This window comes from Trachymyrmex septentrionalis, unplaced genomic scaffold, assembly GCF_001594115.1.
Source record: "Trachymyrmex septentrionalis isolate Tsep2-gDNA-1 unplaced genomic scaffold, Tsep1.0 scaffold80, whole genome shotgun sequence".
In the NCBI taxonomy this organism is placed as follows: domain Eukaryota; kingdom Metazoa; phylum Arthropoda; class Insecta; order Hymenoptera; family Formicidae; genus Trachymyrmex; species Trachymyrmex septentrionalis.
The window spans coordinates 2,456,602-2,472,223 of record NW_017305988.1 but is presented as its reverse complement, the minus strand read 5'-3'; the positions used below and the strand labels follow the sequence as shown (position 1 = coordinate 2,472,223).

The 15,622-nt window shown below is 37.4% G+C and overlaps 2 protein-coding genes across 3 annotated transcripts in view; both read right to left on the bottom strand.

The window, feature by feature from the left end:
* The window catches only part of LOC108754800 (protein yippee-like 1), an 8,884-nt gene extending 7,292 nt beyond the window's left edge, over positions 1-1,592 (bottom strand). For both annotated transcript variants that reach the window (XM_018497401.1, XM_018497400.1), the window contains exon 1: positions 1,240-1,592. The gene's annotated coding sequence lies outside the window, so the exon portion shown is untranslated. The remainder of the gene's footprint in view (positions 1-1,239) is intronic.
* A 3,268-nt stretch (positions 1,593-4,860) lies between these two features.
* Positions 4,861-8,667, bottom strand: LOC108754791 (zinc finger protein 567-like). Its single transcript, XM_018497388.1, has 3 exons — positions 7,102-8,667; positions 6,457-6,616; positions 4,861-5,696 (listed from the first exon to the last, which is right to left on the bottom strand). The coding sequence occupies exons 1-3, from the start codon at positions 8,487-8,489 to the stop codon at positions 5,025-5,027; spliced, it is 2,220 nt and encodes a 739-aa protein (XP_018352890.1). The 5' UTR covers positions 8,490-8,667; the 3' UTR covers positions 4,861-5,024.
* Positions 8,668-15,622: the final 6,955 nt, after the last annotated feature.

Below are 15,622 nucleotides of genomic sequence, written 5' to 3'. Positions count from 1 at the left end.
TATATGTATGTATATATATATATATATATATATACACATATATATGCTTGTAAGTGTGCAAACACGCGATCTGTTACGCGCGGGAGAGAAATAAACAGCAGAAGAAGTAAACAGGAGCTAAACGCGACGAATACAATCGACGTCTAGACAAGTCCATTTTGCGTACGTTGATTAAACATTTGTATCTCGATCGAAGAGGGCCCGAGTAAAGGTTGAAACGTTTCGCCGTTTAAAGGTTGAAACATCGTCGAGGAATTCCAAGTGGTTATACCACGTCGCGTAAACATCTGCGCCTACTCGGCTCCGCTCGTCCTGAAATATCATAGATTTTTCTTAAGAACGAAGCAATCTCTCTCTCGCTTAGGCTACAACTATGTATAAATAACTATGTATAAAGTAGGTTTCGCATCGTCCTAGTAGTAAGCGATACGCGTCAGAGTCAGATACCATGAAAGGCTGCACGGTGAGAAAATCGGAGCGAGCCATTGATAACGGCGGAAGAAGAATCGTGGATCGTTAATCCGACGTGACGCTCTGGCGAGAGAAGAGGTGAGCCAGAAGGAAAGCGAGATGAAACGAGGCGTAGGCGAGATGAAGTGCAGAGGCGAGGCGAAATGAGGCAAGGGGGTGAGGCGGAGCGAGATACGACGAACGAGGCAGCTGACAGGCCCCATCAGCTGAGAACGTACACAAACCCGATGCTTTAACCGCGGGGGTATCCCCCTGAACCCGTCGTCGTGGGTTCTGGACGTGACGATTCTCGCTTTCTCTCTTTCTCTTTCTCTGTCGCGAGGAGGGTGTCACTTCCCTCGTCGAGATCTCTGACGGAGATTCGAAAAATAATAATACGTAGTTGGAGACGAGTGGAGAGAGACGGACAAGTATGGAGTACGTAACTATGGTGCCAACTAGGCTGCATAATGCTCGACGAGCAGAACAAGCTTGACGACGACGACGACGATGACGACTTGATCAGAGGGAACGCGTAGCGAAGAAAATTCATCGTTTACTAATCGCGACATAAAGCGCGCTTCGACGTCGCTCCCGCGATAGTCCTGTGTCGTCGTAGCGTCGTAGCGTCGTATTGCGTCGCGTCGCGTCGCGGAGCGGAGCGGAGCGTTCGTCGCGTCGCGTCGTGTCGAGGATGTCACGAAATCGCGATGGGTTTTTCCGAGTAAACAAAAATGTGTGTACCGGAGTAAAGTGGTAAACGTCGGGCGGGATGCGCTTTTCACGTACCTCCATATGCATCCGTGACCGCTGCGGCGGAGCGCGACGACGACGCGGGTTCTCGATCTTCTTCTCTCTGCCTCGCGACTCGTAACAGTCGTAACACGGATCACGGATCACGGCTGTTTCGTCTGCGTGCTGTGCCACGAGCGATCACGGCGAGGACGATGGTCCGTTTTGATCATCACTAACGCGAAACGCGCACGTCCTGCGAACGCCGTTTATCGTTTACGCCAGTTTACGCCGTACCGCTGATCGACTCGGCGTCGTTCGATTTATTTCGGTTCGTCCGCTGTCCGCAGGCGAAAACGCGCATACGATGACCCGCGCGCATGCGCCCAAAGCCGCTTACCGTTTACGGACATCACCGCTAGGTTGCGCGACGTGTCTCATTCGAAATGTCGCTTGATTGCGCTTCATGTCGCAAATGCCATACGACCTGATACGACTTTACGACCTGTCCTAGTGTTATACGCTGCTTCTTTTTTTTCTCCCTTTATTAAAAACTGCGACCAATTTCTTTTTCTTTATCGCGATTTTGTCACTTCTCAGATAACATGCCTGTTGTACAAGGTATCTAAAAGACGTCTTTTAGATATCTTATGTAATACATAATAAATGTTATCTGGGTTGTGTACATGTACATATGTTTAAATCAATATTTATGTCATTTCCATCGATTTATATAACGAAAATGTTATGAGGAAATATCTATATATATATCTTTTTTTGATAAATGATCTTCGACTATTTTACGTGTCCTTTTTTTTTGTTTTCAAAGAAATGAATCTTAATTATTCAAATTTAGAAAATTATGTTGTTTTATTTATTACGTCTTATTTTTGTATTCTTTTATATTCTTTTGTATTCCGATCGTTATTTTAGAACGTAAAACATTTTTTATTTCAAACATATCCCGGCATCAAAACAAATTTTAATTTATTACTGAAGAAATTTTATTTTTATGAAGAAAGTTAAAACTTGCTTCCTATTGCGATTTGCATAAAACTATTTTTTTTAATTCTTATGTTATTTGTTGTACAAACGCAGGTGAAAAGAATTTTTAAACGCGAGATTAACATTTAGGTGACGTTATAGCACAGACAAATGACATATGTATAAGCTATAGGCACGATTATAATTTGACGCATAATTTCACGATGATGGTGTGATGATGATTCATGAACTTGACGTTCCCGAAATATCGATATGTAAATATCGAATTATTTAATATATTAAGCGCTCTTACGAAATTGCATACATAATTAATTCTCCATGCAATATGTAACGAGACGTCCCTACTCTTTTAAAAAGATTTACAAAGCAAATATTGCATATACAATTGTTTCTTTGTTCTAATCACGATGCTTTTTTATCTAGATCCGATAGCACAATGCAGGTTTTTCAACGAGATCCGTCGATTAAAAATAATATCCCACACACGCACGCATGCACGCATACACGCACGCAGCAAAGATTTCCAAGGGATGTCCTAAGGACGTTCCCCAGAATATATCTCGGATACATTTGTGTGCTGTATGATAATAATATAACTATAGTGGAAGTACTATCTTGCGACTTTTTAAAGAGAATTTATTTCAGATTTTGTAATACCAAAGCTTCATTATTTTGATTAATGCGTATTTTTCTTCACATATTAATATTATTCTATTCATTATTATTATTTTCGTACAATTCTGATGTGACGAAAAACGCGCATTTACTGATATTTTTTGCGAGAAATATAGTCGATTTTTTATAGAAAATTTAAATAATAAGATGATTTTAATTTATTTTGATTTAAAAATAAAACTGAAGACACAAATAAAAAAATATGCGAAACTTTATGCATTGTTTGTTTAGTTTGAAATGGATTTTATTAGAATTAAAATTCGAAGATATTATAGGAATGCTCAGCGATTTGTAAAATTGCAGTAAATAAAAAATTCGTAATAAATAATAGTGTTCCTTGACATTCTAACATTAATTAATACCAAATTTCACGCATTATATCTACTTTGCCAACTTCAGTATATGTTTTTTATATAAAACGACAAAAAATATATATCGGTTTGTGTATTTAAAAAAATATTAGATTAATAAAAAAATTGTATAATTTGAATCTTTTTTTCATATATAGTCTTTATACATTAACAAAAATAAAATACATATATGTACGAACTTTATTTTGATCGCTTTGACATGACTCTAAAATTATGTGTATATGTATAATTAATCAAGCGTATATACGATTCATGTATTATGATTCATGCGATATGTACTTACTTTACATACCGATGTAATGTGTCCACAGTATATTCTCTCTCTTTTTCTCGAGCGTTATATTATTTAATAGATTTTAAACAAAAAAGAAAGACGGGACGATTTAAAAAAAAGTTTTTGACATGTGAGCTGAAAGAAAAAAAAAAGAAATATTAACATTTACAATTTTCTTTGAGACAGAAAGAGGCAGAAAAGCTGACATTGATCACACATAAATTTGCATTTAAAATTTTGTATATACGGATATATTACGGATATCGGTACGGCAGCGTTTTACGTTATTTAAAAAAAAAAGAAAGAGATACGTATTAAAACTATGTAGGAAACCTTTATTTATATTTCTTCCGATTTTCTAGTTATATTATTAAGTAATATACTCTTGCTGACAAAAATTAAATTTGCATTTTACTAAAAGAGCCCGCTAAATAATCTCACACGTAACTGCACGCGACGCGCACTTTATTATCATGGAGAAAATATTTTGATCGAAATTAAGCATGTAGAAAGGCTTCTTGGGATCCTAAATGCAAAGTGCAAGTATAAAAAGATTAGTACATGTATAGAATACATATATTAATCTTATAACTTTACTAATGTAAAACTAATATATGCATTTTAATTTTTTGTATATAAAGTTAAGATCATATATGGCGTCCATACGTCGCGTTAACTCCTCACGAAAAACATTTACATCCATTTATTGATATTTGGATCTTATAAAACCGGGATTCTTACGTATTTCTAAAATTTAACGAACAATTTGCTCGTATTATTTAACGTAAAAATATAAATTGCGCGGGGCTAAAATGCTATCTTGTATAGATCTAAGCTTTAAAAATGCTTCATAAATGCGCAATGTCTGCCACCCTCTCTCCCTTTGCCAAAACTGTTTACAGAATTTTCCCCTTTTTCTATTACCCTCTTACTGTTCATACATTGATTATTTCCCTTCAATAACCATCGCACAAATACATTGATTGAGAAGGATAACAACAAAGCAGCGATACACGGCGAACTTATTTTTTTATCTTGATTTATTCAATATGTGTTTTCTTATAAAGTGACGTCCTACTAAATAAAAGTAAATGAAAAAATCACCAAACATAATAGAGTTAATATGTCCATTAAAATTCTTCTTCTCGTTAAGGCAACTAATTTGTTTTAGTCTCATTTTACATGTCTAGAGTATATATATATATATATTTATATATTTATATATTTTTATATTTGTATATTTATAAAGTATATGTAAAACACTAATATATGGTTATTTTTATTTTCTTGTTACAAGCCTTATATTAATTAGAATATAGTGTATATATATGTATATCCTTTGTATATTCCTATTCTTGTAATAAAATCGATTATTATTTTTGAATCTAGAGATAATAAATATATATCTAACGTGTATTGTTAGTACAAGAGAAGTGTGTGCAGAGGGTGGCAGCAGGGTGCGCATTTGGGAGTGCTACTGTTTCAAGGACTCTCCAGTCCCTCATCTTTATACCGTCTCACATGGTGACATTCAACTGTATTGCTTTAGCGTCCACAGAACATGCTTGCTGTTGCTGCGTCTGTTGCTGCTGCTGCTGTTGCTGTTGCTGCTGCTGTTGCTGCTGCACTTGTTGTTGCACCTGCTGTACCTGCTGCTGTATTGCCTGTAGTTGAATCGTTTTCGTATCGACAGAACACGTTTGCTGCTGTTGCTGTGGTTGCTGTTGCTGCTGCTGCTGCTGTACTTGTTGCACTTGCTGCTGCTGTTGTTGCTGCTGTTGAACTTGTTGTTGCTGTTGCGCTTGCTGTTGCACTTGCTGTTGCACTTGCTGTTGTTGCTGCTGCTGCTGTTGCTGCTGTTGCGCTTGTTGAGCCGCAGCTTGGGCAGCTTGTCTTTGTTGTTGCCTAAGTATACTAGGTGGCGGATCCATATGCTGACGTTGATGTAGTAACAAATGATTTTTTTGGAAGAAAGCTTTGCCGCATTTATCGCATATGTGTGATCTTATATGGCAACTGCCGTCTGTGTGGCGTCGTTGATGCTGTGATAAGCCGTGTTTTTGTGCGAAACCACGGCCGCAATCAGGACAAATGTGTGGCTTAGGTTTTGGTCCTGTACCCACTGGCGGCGATGTTTGTGTCGCACCATGCATATGACTCACACCCGGCGTTCCTATCGGCCCGTTCATCTAAAAATACATTATTTATAATTTGCATATTTCACATTTTGAACACAGATTGTTACAATTATGAATTGAGGTATCTTTAATGTTAAAACAAAAAATATAAACAATATGATTGGAAACGAGACCGTTTATGTTAAACATTACTTAAGATACGAAGTGCCATTCTGGTCTAAATGTTAAGATGTTGAACTACTATATATTATATATTCATTTAAAATGAATTAATTTCAGAATTAATAATTGCATGCCGATATGGTTGTCGGACTTTCAACGCAATCAATCTGAAGTATTAATAATCCCCCCAAAATTTCCCAAATCTTAAAAAACTGTAATAAACTTAACTTGCGAAAAATATTACCTCGGCCGGGATCGAACCCGGATCTCTTGCATTCTTGTAGTCTAATAGAGTAGTCTTTAGACTACGTAGTCTAAAGGCTTAGGACGCTCGCAAGAGATCCCGGGTTCGATCCCGGCCGAGGCAATATTTTTCGTAATAAGTTTATTATAGTTTTTTAAGATTTGGGAAATTTTGGGGGAATTATTAATACTTCAGATTGATTGCATTGAACGTCCGACAACCATATCGGCACGCAATTATTAATTCTGAAATTAATTCATTTTAAATGAATATATAATATATAGTAATTCAACATCTTAACATTCAGACCGGAATGGCGCTTCGTATCTCAAAAAATATAAATTTGCTAATTTTATTATTTAAAGATATTTTTAAGTATTATATTGATATATAAGTGATGATTACTTGATGTGCTCCTGGAGTGTTCGGGGTAAGAAAATGTGCTGGAGTTTGCTGAAAGGCAGCTGCTAATCCACAAAGATCCGTTACAAGTGTTCGATCTCCAGTATGTAACCTTTGGTGCAAATTTAGAGCTTCTCGATTCGGGAACTCCAGCCCACATTCTCTGAAGTAATAATCATTTATTCAGATTCGTTTGTTTTACTAGAAAGAAACTAAGCTTATAATACTTATAATATCACAGAATAAATATATATTTAAATTGTATAATTTTTTTCATCTATTCTAATACACTACTAGTGCTAGATATTTATCTCTTATGATTTATCAAACATATATAAAAATCTTTCAAGTATTTTACATCACAATTATGTTCAATAATTCAATTTTATGACATTATACGTTTTAAATTCGATATGCAATAAATTTGTCTCGATATACATTTTATATGTATATACACATTTCACAGTATACCTAATTATTAATAAAAAAATACTATTAAATCGCTGACATAGACTCTAGTTAGAAAAGTTTATAACAATTTCACATAGTATACCCTTAATAGCAACTAGAATTATATCCCAATGTAAGAAGAATTATCTTAAGATAAAATTAAAAATTATTACAACTACGATATATACGATGTCTCACCTGCATGTGAGAGATTTTTCATCCGTATTTGCATTATTATTGTGAATCTTAGAATGAGCGACCAGGTCTGCTTTCCGAGGGAATGCTTCTCCACAAACGGTACAAGCGAAAGGTGTCTCGCCTGTATGTAAACGCATATGAGCTAAAAGTGTTCTCTTCTGCAGAAATTCCTTTCCACAGACAGTACACGAATGTGGAACTCTGCCATGTAGCCGACCGTGATTAACTAGCTCAAACTTCCTTTGAAAAGTTGCACCGCAATCGTGGCAAACAAATGGATGTAGGCTGCCATGGAAGCGTGAATGCATCGTAAGATGATCCTTCTGCGAAAACGACTCCCCGCACTCTTCGCAAACATAAGGTCTTTCCCCCGAGTGGAACTTACTGTGCGTCACTAGGTGACGTTTTAGAGGGAATGCTCTTCCGCATTCTTGACAGACAAACGGCCGCTCCCGCGTATGCACGCGGGTATGTGTTACAAGATGATGTTTCAGAGTGAAAGATTTTTTACATTCGCGACATTGATACGGTCTCTCGGCGCTATGTAATAGCAGATGCGTATGAAGACAATGTTTGTGCGCAAAACTCTTGCCACAATGAATGCAAATGTGCGGCCGTTCTCCAGTGTGAACTCTGGCGTGTGTTGTAAGATGATGCTTGAGAAGAAAGGATTTGCCACATTCTGAACAAGAATACGGTCGTTCTTTTGGTACGCGGACCTGACTTCCCATATCCTGTTGCTGTTTGACTTTCGCCTCAATTTGTGTAGTATTCACATGAGTCAAAACGTGCCCGAAGTGGGCAGTATTGTCTGTCTGACTGGTCGCAACATTATTCGCTGCATTGGCTTGATTAGACGCAGCGGCTGCTCTCTTCATTAATATCTCATTGCACTCTTCTGCCGTAAGCTGCAACGGTCCGAGCGGTGTCATGAAGTGCTTACTCATGGCATGCTTGTCGGCTGTAGTAAAAACTAAGGCGTTTGAGAACAAGGAAGGTGGAGGTGTGGGATGTGCTGCATCGCAATTACATCCCCCTTTGTCACAAGTTAATGAAAATACATCGTGATGCTTTTTAGTGCGGACGTGAGTGCCGTGAGTTGTTTGATTATGCGCTCCACCCGTATGGCCATGATGCGTAGTAGGGGTTTGCTGACAACTCTCGTTCATCGCAAACATTGGCCGACGATGAGTGGTAGTGGCAACCTTGGCCGGCTTAATGTCGACTTGTATCTTCTGACTGGAACCTTGATCCTGATTGTTATTGACAGCATAACTGATATTGGTGGTGAGTTCGCTTTGGGCATTTTCTCGGGTCTCTGTCCCTGGTCCACCAAAGGACCAAGCGTACCCAAATCCTGCTCCTGCATTTCCAGGAGTGGTACACATGGTCGTGAAGGTAGTAATAGGTGGATGAGTCTGGCTGGTCGCGGCACTCGTGCGTTGCTCTGTATCTTCTGTCAATGCATTTTCCGCGCCAGCCCTTTCCACTATAACAAATTGATCGGTGGGAAATATTTTGAGAGGTTCCAAGTAAACGTACCCGTCACGCTCCAGTATCTCGGCCTTGGAGGTAAAACACGGGAATCATATCTATGCCAAGAACGGCCGTAGAAGAGGATGATTGAACTGGACGCTCGAACTGAACTTGGTAGCTCCGGTTATACCTCCAACTCCAGCTCCTATTCGGCGGGCTACATACACCACGAGGCTGTAAAGTGATTAATCTCACTACAGTTTGAGGGTGCAATGTATTCCCGAGGCGCTTACTCCGTTCTCGGGGGACATTAATCGAGACCGGGCCTGTGGGAGATTAGTTAAGAAGCCGCAATCAGCCGTACCTGCCGTACGTCGGCAATATCGAAACAAGGCGGCCGTAAACTCTTTTCAAAATCGGCTTCCGCCGATCTACTAGTTGTTTTCGTAGCGTTGTCGCGCCACTGTACATCAATAGAAGGAAGCACGCCGCACGGCTCTTCTATGTGTTGGAGACCATAAGAAGATTTCCTCGTTTTTAGGACCACGGCGTCCACGGGTCTTGAAAGACAACCTCCACCTTCCTCCCGCGGCGCTCCCGCAGTCTCACTCGTGCTTCACGCACTTTTTCCACCTTTCGCGCTCACGGGTCTACGTTTTCACTTGGACGCACGCACAGCCGACGGTCATTAATTTTACATAATTGCATATTTTATTGTCCATACAAACTAGCCTCACATATCGGCCATTTTATTTGTAAACTACCAAAAACAATGTTGCCAATGTACGCGCAATTTTGGAGGGAGCGGAGTCGCCGGATAGCGTCGCCGAGCGCTTCCGTGATGGCAGCACTTTTCCTTGTTTGCCACTTATGCCGACGGCGTGACCATTTTTCCGCCATATTCGAACGCACACAACTGTCTTCAGAATATGTCTCCCGCCTTACATTTTATTTTATCGCTATCTCTCTAGCTATTTTTTTTAATTATATTTCTCCGAATAATTTTCGTATAAATACGTTATCAGACTATCAATTATATTCCTCCTTATTTCCGGAATTATCATTTTTCTATATAATGTAAGCAACCCATATATCTATCTACACGATAGTACGCATGTCCAAAATGGGACATGCGAAATATCTTATAAAGCATCTTATCATTAAAATATCTTAATGACGTCTTTAAAAATATCTTATGGCCTAATTTTGGATATGCGTATTGTCTAGAAATAGATATAATCCCTTCTAGAGTTCTCTTTCTCTCTCTCTCTCTCTCTCTCTCTCTCGATTTTTTTTTCATTTTTTGAACAAGTAGCGCTATGTGTACTATAAATAGCATGTATATATTTGCATCATGCAGTTACATTTTTTAAAACAACTGTAATACATTGTAAATTATATTATATTTATATTTTATATATATAAAAATATTACGCGAGTAATCTAAGTAGTCTTAAGGTAGTTCGACAGTCGAATCCGGATTTCTTGCATTCCGTGCGAGCGTCCTAAGCTTACACTACTGTGTAAGTTTACAGACTATTGCCTTTGACTGCCGGCCAAGGCAATATTTTTCGCAATAAGTTTATTACAGTTTTTTAAGATTTGGGAAATTTTGGGAGGATTATTAATATTTCAGATTGATTGCGTTGAAAGCCCGATAATCATATCGGCACATAATTATTATTTCTGAAATTAATTCATTTTAAATGAATATATAATATAAAGTAGTTCAACATCTTAACATTCAGACCAGTAGTGGCGCTTCGTATCTTAAGCAAAATTAGTAAATTTTTAATATTTAAAATAGGTGTGACTTGTCGAATTTTAAGTAAATAATAAATTTCCTTATTTTTTTTTATCCTTATCTTATTTAACAGGAAACATATTTTTTAATTTATACTTTGATCATAAGAGAGACGCAAAATGTTAGGTATAAGTTAACAATTAAATAAATTTGTTGAAAAAAATTTTAATATCCGTTTAAATCAATTCGAATAATGTGAAAGTTGCGATTGCAACGTTAACACAGTTCAGTGTGTTCATAATGTTTACGTCATGCCAATGAATAATTTTGGCGGTTAGAATACGATGTTGATTCACGATCAATAGGTGATCTATATCGAAGATATACGTCAGCATTAGCGATTACGCCGATCGTTTTCGTCATTTACAGCCGGTATGCGACGAATTATGAGACGTAGCGGTCTCTAGGTGATACGAGGACAGAAACAGTTTCATCGGACGGCTGGTCATCGCCGGCGCTAGTAGCGCGAACTCAGCAACTGATAAGCAAGCCCGCTCGTTAATGGTCCGGCATCATAGCTTGGCAAAAAGCCAATATATGCCGTTAGAATGAGAATCTTATATAGTTTACATTCATTCTCCCATATTCTAACTTCTACCTTTGTACGTTAGACATTATATCTCGCAATTGGTAAATATATATGTAACTTTAAAGGTGATCGGACCGTAAATGTACCGTAATAATGATTATAATGTGGTTGTAGGTTAAAAAATTAAAATCTTTTTAATATATAGATATATATATTTTTAATGTCTAGAAATTCAACGATTAGTAACTATTTATCTTCATCAGAAATATTTTCTGCGCTGTATCATTTTATTGTTGCGATTCGTTAATTTTTAATTCTTAATTTATTCAATAGCGACGATACGGTTTCGGGTAATAACTATTCCCAATTGTTTCCACAACGTTTCTGCAGCAGCTTCTGCATCACGAGATAGAGAGACTTTAGCAGCTTTCACAATGCATTTGTGTGTGAACAGTAACTATTTCCGACAGAGCGAAAAATGCATAGCCGCTTAAAGCGTGTATATAGCAGCAAAGTGCGACGGCAGATGCGTTATTTATGTAGCGGTTCGCTAAGTACGTTTCGTTGTGTGATACCTTCGATTCTGACGATCGGGGGTTACGGATCGCCGACGAGGGGTGGTGTATCCTCTGTATTCTCTCTTTTTACAAGGAAGAGCCGGCGCAGAGAAGCGGGGAGTGGAGGATCCCGAATCCTGAGGCAGTGGACCGTGAATGCGATACCAGCTTCACGTAGTGCGTCGGTGTAGGAAGGGGAGAGGTGCCGTCAAACAACCGTTCGTTGATCGTCCCTTCTCGGTACACTCATACTCATCCCTAGCTTCGTCCTCCTCGCGTCAGCAGCAGGGGGTGATTTGTACGTATCAATTATGTCTTCCCGCTACCAAGGGACCATCGATGACGTCGCTATCTCTCTTACATCGCGATCCAATGATCCAACGATTTCCATTTTGGGATTTTAACGTTTATCGAAGGTAGAGTTCAGGGTATTTAATTCAACAATAACAAATACTCTTTGTATTCTGCTTTAAATTTTATAAAATAAAGATAAAGGACGATTTTACAATATTTCAGATCAAAATATTTATTGAAATTAAATAAAGAAATTAAATTCCTCCGGAGAACAAATACAATTAGTTAAATGCCATGTTTATATGTCTAAAGTAAAGAACTTTAATAGCTTTAGTGTAAACTTAAGTAATAGAAATATATTTTTGTTACATGTGAGAGAAGTCATATTTTTTCTAGAAATATATAATATCAATTCTTTTGTAAACATTAATCTTATATTTATATTTTCTGTTCGATGAAATATGATAATAGTTTCTCGAATAATGGAAGAAACTGGTCGGCATCCTTTTTCTAGCTTAATTAAAAGATGATTACCTAATGAGGGTCATCGATGTTTTTCAGGTTCCAATCGTGAGTCAGGTCTATATACAAGGTGTCCTAACATTATCGTTATAGTCTCATTAGATCTATGAATTTTTTATATAAAGAATTATATTTTAATTACAACGTTAGTTCTTTCAACGTTTCAACGTTCTTTTAACATTTTAATAGTTTAGAAATGTTATATTTAATAAAATATGTGTAATATTCTATAATTGCATTTGTAATATTTAGTTATAAGTATTTCATGATAATCGTCGAGAATTTTGTATTATAAAAGATGCCTGTGTCAGCTGTCATTTATATAATATGTTCCAATATACACATCTTAGTGCGAAAGAAGCTGCAGTAAGAGAACCAGAGAAGAATTAATCATACATTTTACTAAATATATTTTTTGCCGTATCAATATATACATTAAAGGTCTGCATGAAAGTCGCTTTATAGGCACGATTGAAATCGCATTAGGATTATATTCCCCAAGAGTACTCTAGCGGCATATTATACATACCGGTACACCAGTACTGTTTCGTTTGAAAATCTACTCGTCTACAGGGACTTGCCATTGGAGATGCTTTTTCTATTCTCTCGAGAGAAAGAGAATGCGACATTGGCTCCTTTGATCTGGTGAACGAGCTAACTTTCAAGCTTTTGGAAGTAGCATGAGGCATATAGATGGTTATGATAATAATAATAATTTGATCTTCAATCTCCAGTGGTCCTAGCTTCTTCGCTCGCGTTTGCATACACACACACACACACACGCACACAGTCTACACTAACTCACGCGTATTGCAACGTACACCGTACATGACTACGTGAAGCTGACGACTCTCAGGGTCGATTGTGGACAATACGAGCGGATGGAGTAGCTTCGAAATCGATCGAGAATTAATCCGGCGCTATCGCGTCTTGCAACTGTTGTCCCATTGTCTCATCGCAAACTAAAATGAAAGGACGGAAGGGAGAGAGATGCGGATAAATTGCTGGAGCAAGATGGTCGAATTTTCTCCCTTCTTTTCCTCGAGATTTATTTGAGAATTCGGAATTTTTACGCCTGCTCTCCCTCTTATACTCTGCGGTCTCGATAGATTCTGTAAAATTTCGAGCTCTCATTGTAGCGTTTCGTTCGGCGTTCGCCGAAATTTTTCTCATTTATTGTACTCGTCAGCAAACAAAAAAGTTTAAAATCAAAGTAGAATTTTACGTTTCTGCCTCTAAACAAGTAATAATCAAAGAAAAGATTGTCCCTTACTTTTATAGCAATTACATCGCGGCTTTTGTAGAATTAACCGCGTCTAAATCGCTTACACAGCACATCATTTGACGCAAACCAGGGACCACGTCCCTTCCTTTTCTTTAACGCCTCGACCACTTTGTGGTTTCAACTACCTTCGACGATCCCTCCTAGCAGCGAGTACCGAGTGTGGCGAGAATTATGTAATTATTGTACGGTAATTGTCGCGAAAAATGGCGGCTGCCTGACTTGAGTGTCGCGACGAAAGCAGACCCCGAAAAGGGGGTCAACTCTATGACTTGCTGACGGGATATCTTTACGAGAGTGTAGTTCAAGCTTTCGTCTATGTGCATTATTAAACTAATTTATGAATAGTTACCATTAAAATGTTGAAATAAAAATTTCAATTTGTTCAAAAAATAGATTAGTTAAATAAACTTAATCATTGCAATTTGGTCGAGAAAACTTTTAATTAGTCACACATATATATATGCGTGTATATACATATATGCGTGTATATAGGATATTCTAGACCGATTGCATTTCCTTTCAATTGCGGATCGGTATTACCTAGCTCACTACCAGATTCGTAACGGTGATTAGCAAGGAAGCGTACAAACGCTTTCGATGCTGTCCGACAGAAGGCCGAGAGAGAAGGTCTTCGGCGTTTGAGACTAGAACAACGGGAATAAGTTTGGTCCAGCTTGCTCTACCTTCCTCAGGATCATATATATATAAAGACGGTGACTCGTTCGCGAACCCTCGAAAGCCGAACAATCGCGTACGGCAGGAATTACCTCCTTACTCACAGACCCTCGTCTCACCCTTCGCTTCGCCTTCTCGCCTTTTGCGTCGCCGTAAGTCCTTTTCTTCCGTTACACCTCCTTTTCAATTGTACACTAGGCGACATATGTACCCTGCTATCTAAAATTAGTCACTTTTAATTCATACACTCGTATAACTTACAATTAAAATGTATATCGTGTATTAACTGTTGTGAAAGTTATTTAAAACCTATTTTGGTTTCTACATTAATTTAATGTCGTATACAATTTTTTTTACGTCATGTTCAATTTTATTATATATTAAACAGAGAGAGAATTGCTTTAAATTCTTATAATACAATTTCAAATTATAATCGATTTGAATATAACAAATTTAAATAATATCTAAAATTTAAATAACTTCAAATATTGAAATGTATACCTAATGTACTCTTTCTCACGCTATAACCTGCCCGCACCTTTTCATTCTTCAACGGTGCCGGAGTTATAACTGCAAGACTACAATAGATAGAGGAAACCACCGCCTTTTCTCTGCCACTTATTCGTTCCGCCAAATGACTTTGACCGCGGCGATTTCACGCGCGTAAAATTGTCGAACAGATTCACAAAAATACGAATCTTTATGGTTCAAACACATCTTACGTTGCTATGAATTCTTTTCTAACGACTACTTCTTTCAAATGCTACTGAAATTGATTTCCTTTAGTTTATTACATTGTCTTCTTCATTTTTAACTTTCAAATGTAGCGTATGGAACTATTTCTTACACATCTTGTGATGATACTTGTGATCATTATCAACTTATTAATCGGATATTTATTTTATAAACTCTTTGTATAAAAATTCTTTATAATATTTGTTACGCATTACGTATATTTTGCAACATCTAAAAATTAACAGTCAATTTCCATCTATATCGCTACATTCAATTATGAATCACGTAATATTCTCTAATATTGTAAGAAATAAGAAGTTTTATACTGCAAAAAGTAAAACAAGATTACGTATAGTAAAGATGTAGATGTGCGTAATTATGTGAAAAAAATAATTCACGCGACAAAAGTTTATCGCATGTTTCGCGTGAAAAATGACCTTTGGTCACATAGTGGTATGATGTTTCAGACTTTGCAGACAATAACAACCGCGTTTGTCGCACGGTTTTGCATAATTTATTATTGCCGAGCGATTCGCCGACGTGTTACGCAATTATATATATGATGACAAATAATGAAGAATATAGAAAAAAATAATTTGATTGTTAAAGTAAATAGAGCTTATCTTTATACACACACACACACA

Excerpts from the sequence above, each read along its gene's own strand:
- LOC108754791 (XM_018497388.1), bottom strand. The coding sequence starts at position 8,489 with ATGTGTACCACTCCTGGAAATGCAGGAGCAGGATTTGGGTACGCTTGG. Across the intron at positions 6,617-7,101 it reads GAAAAATCTCTCACATGCAG|AGAATGTGGGCTGGAGTTCC; the intron begins GTGAGACATCGT and ends TTATTACTTCAG. Across the intron at positions 5,697-6,456 it reads ACACTCCAGGAGCACATCAA|ATGAACGGGCCGATAGGAAC; the intron begins GTAATCATCACT and ends ATGTATTTTTAG.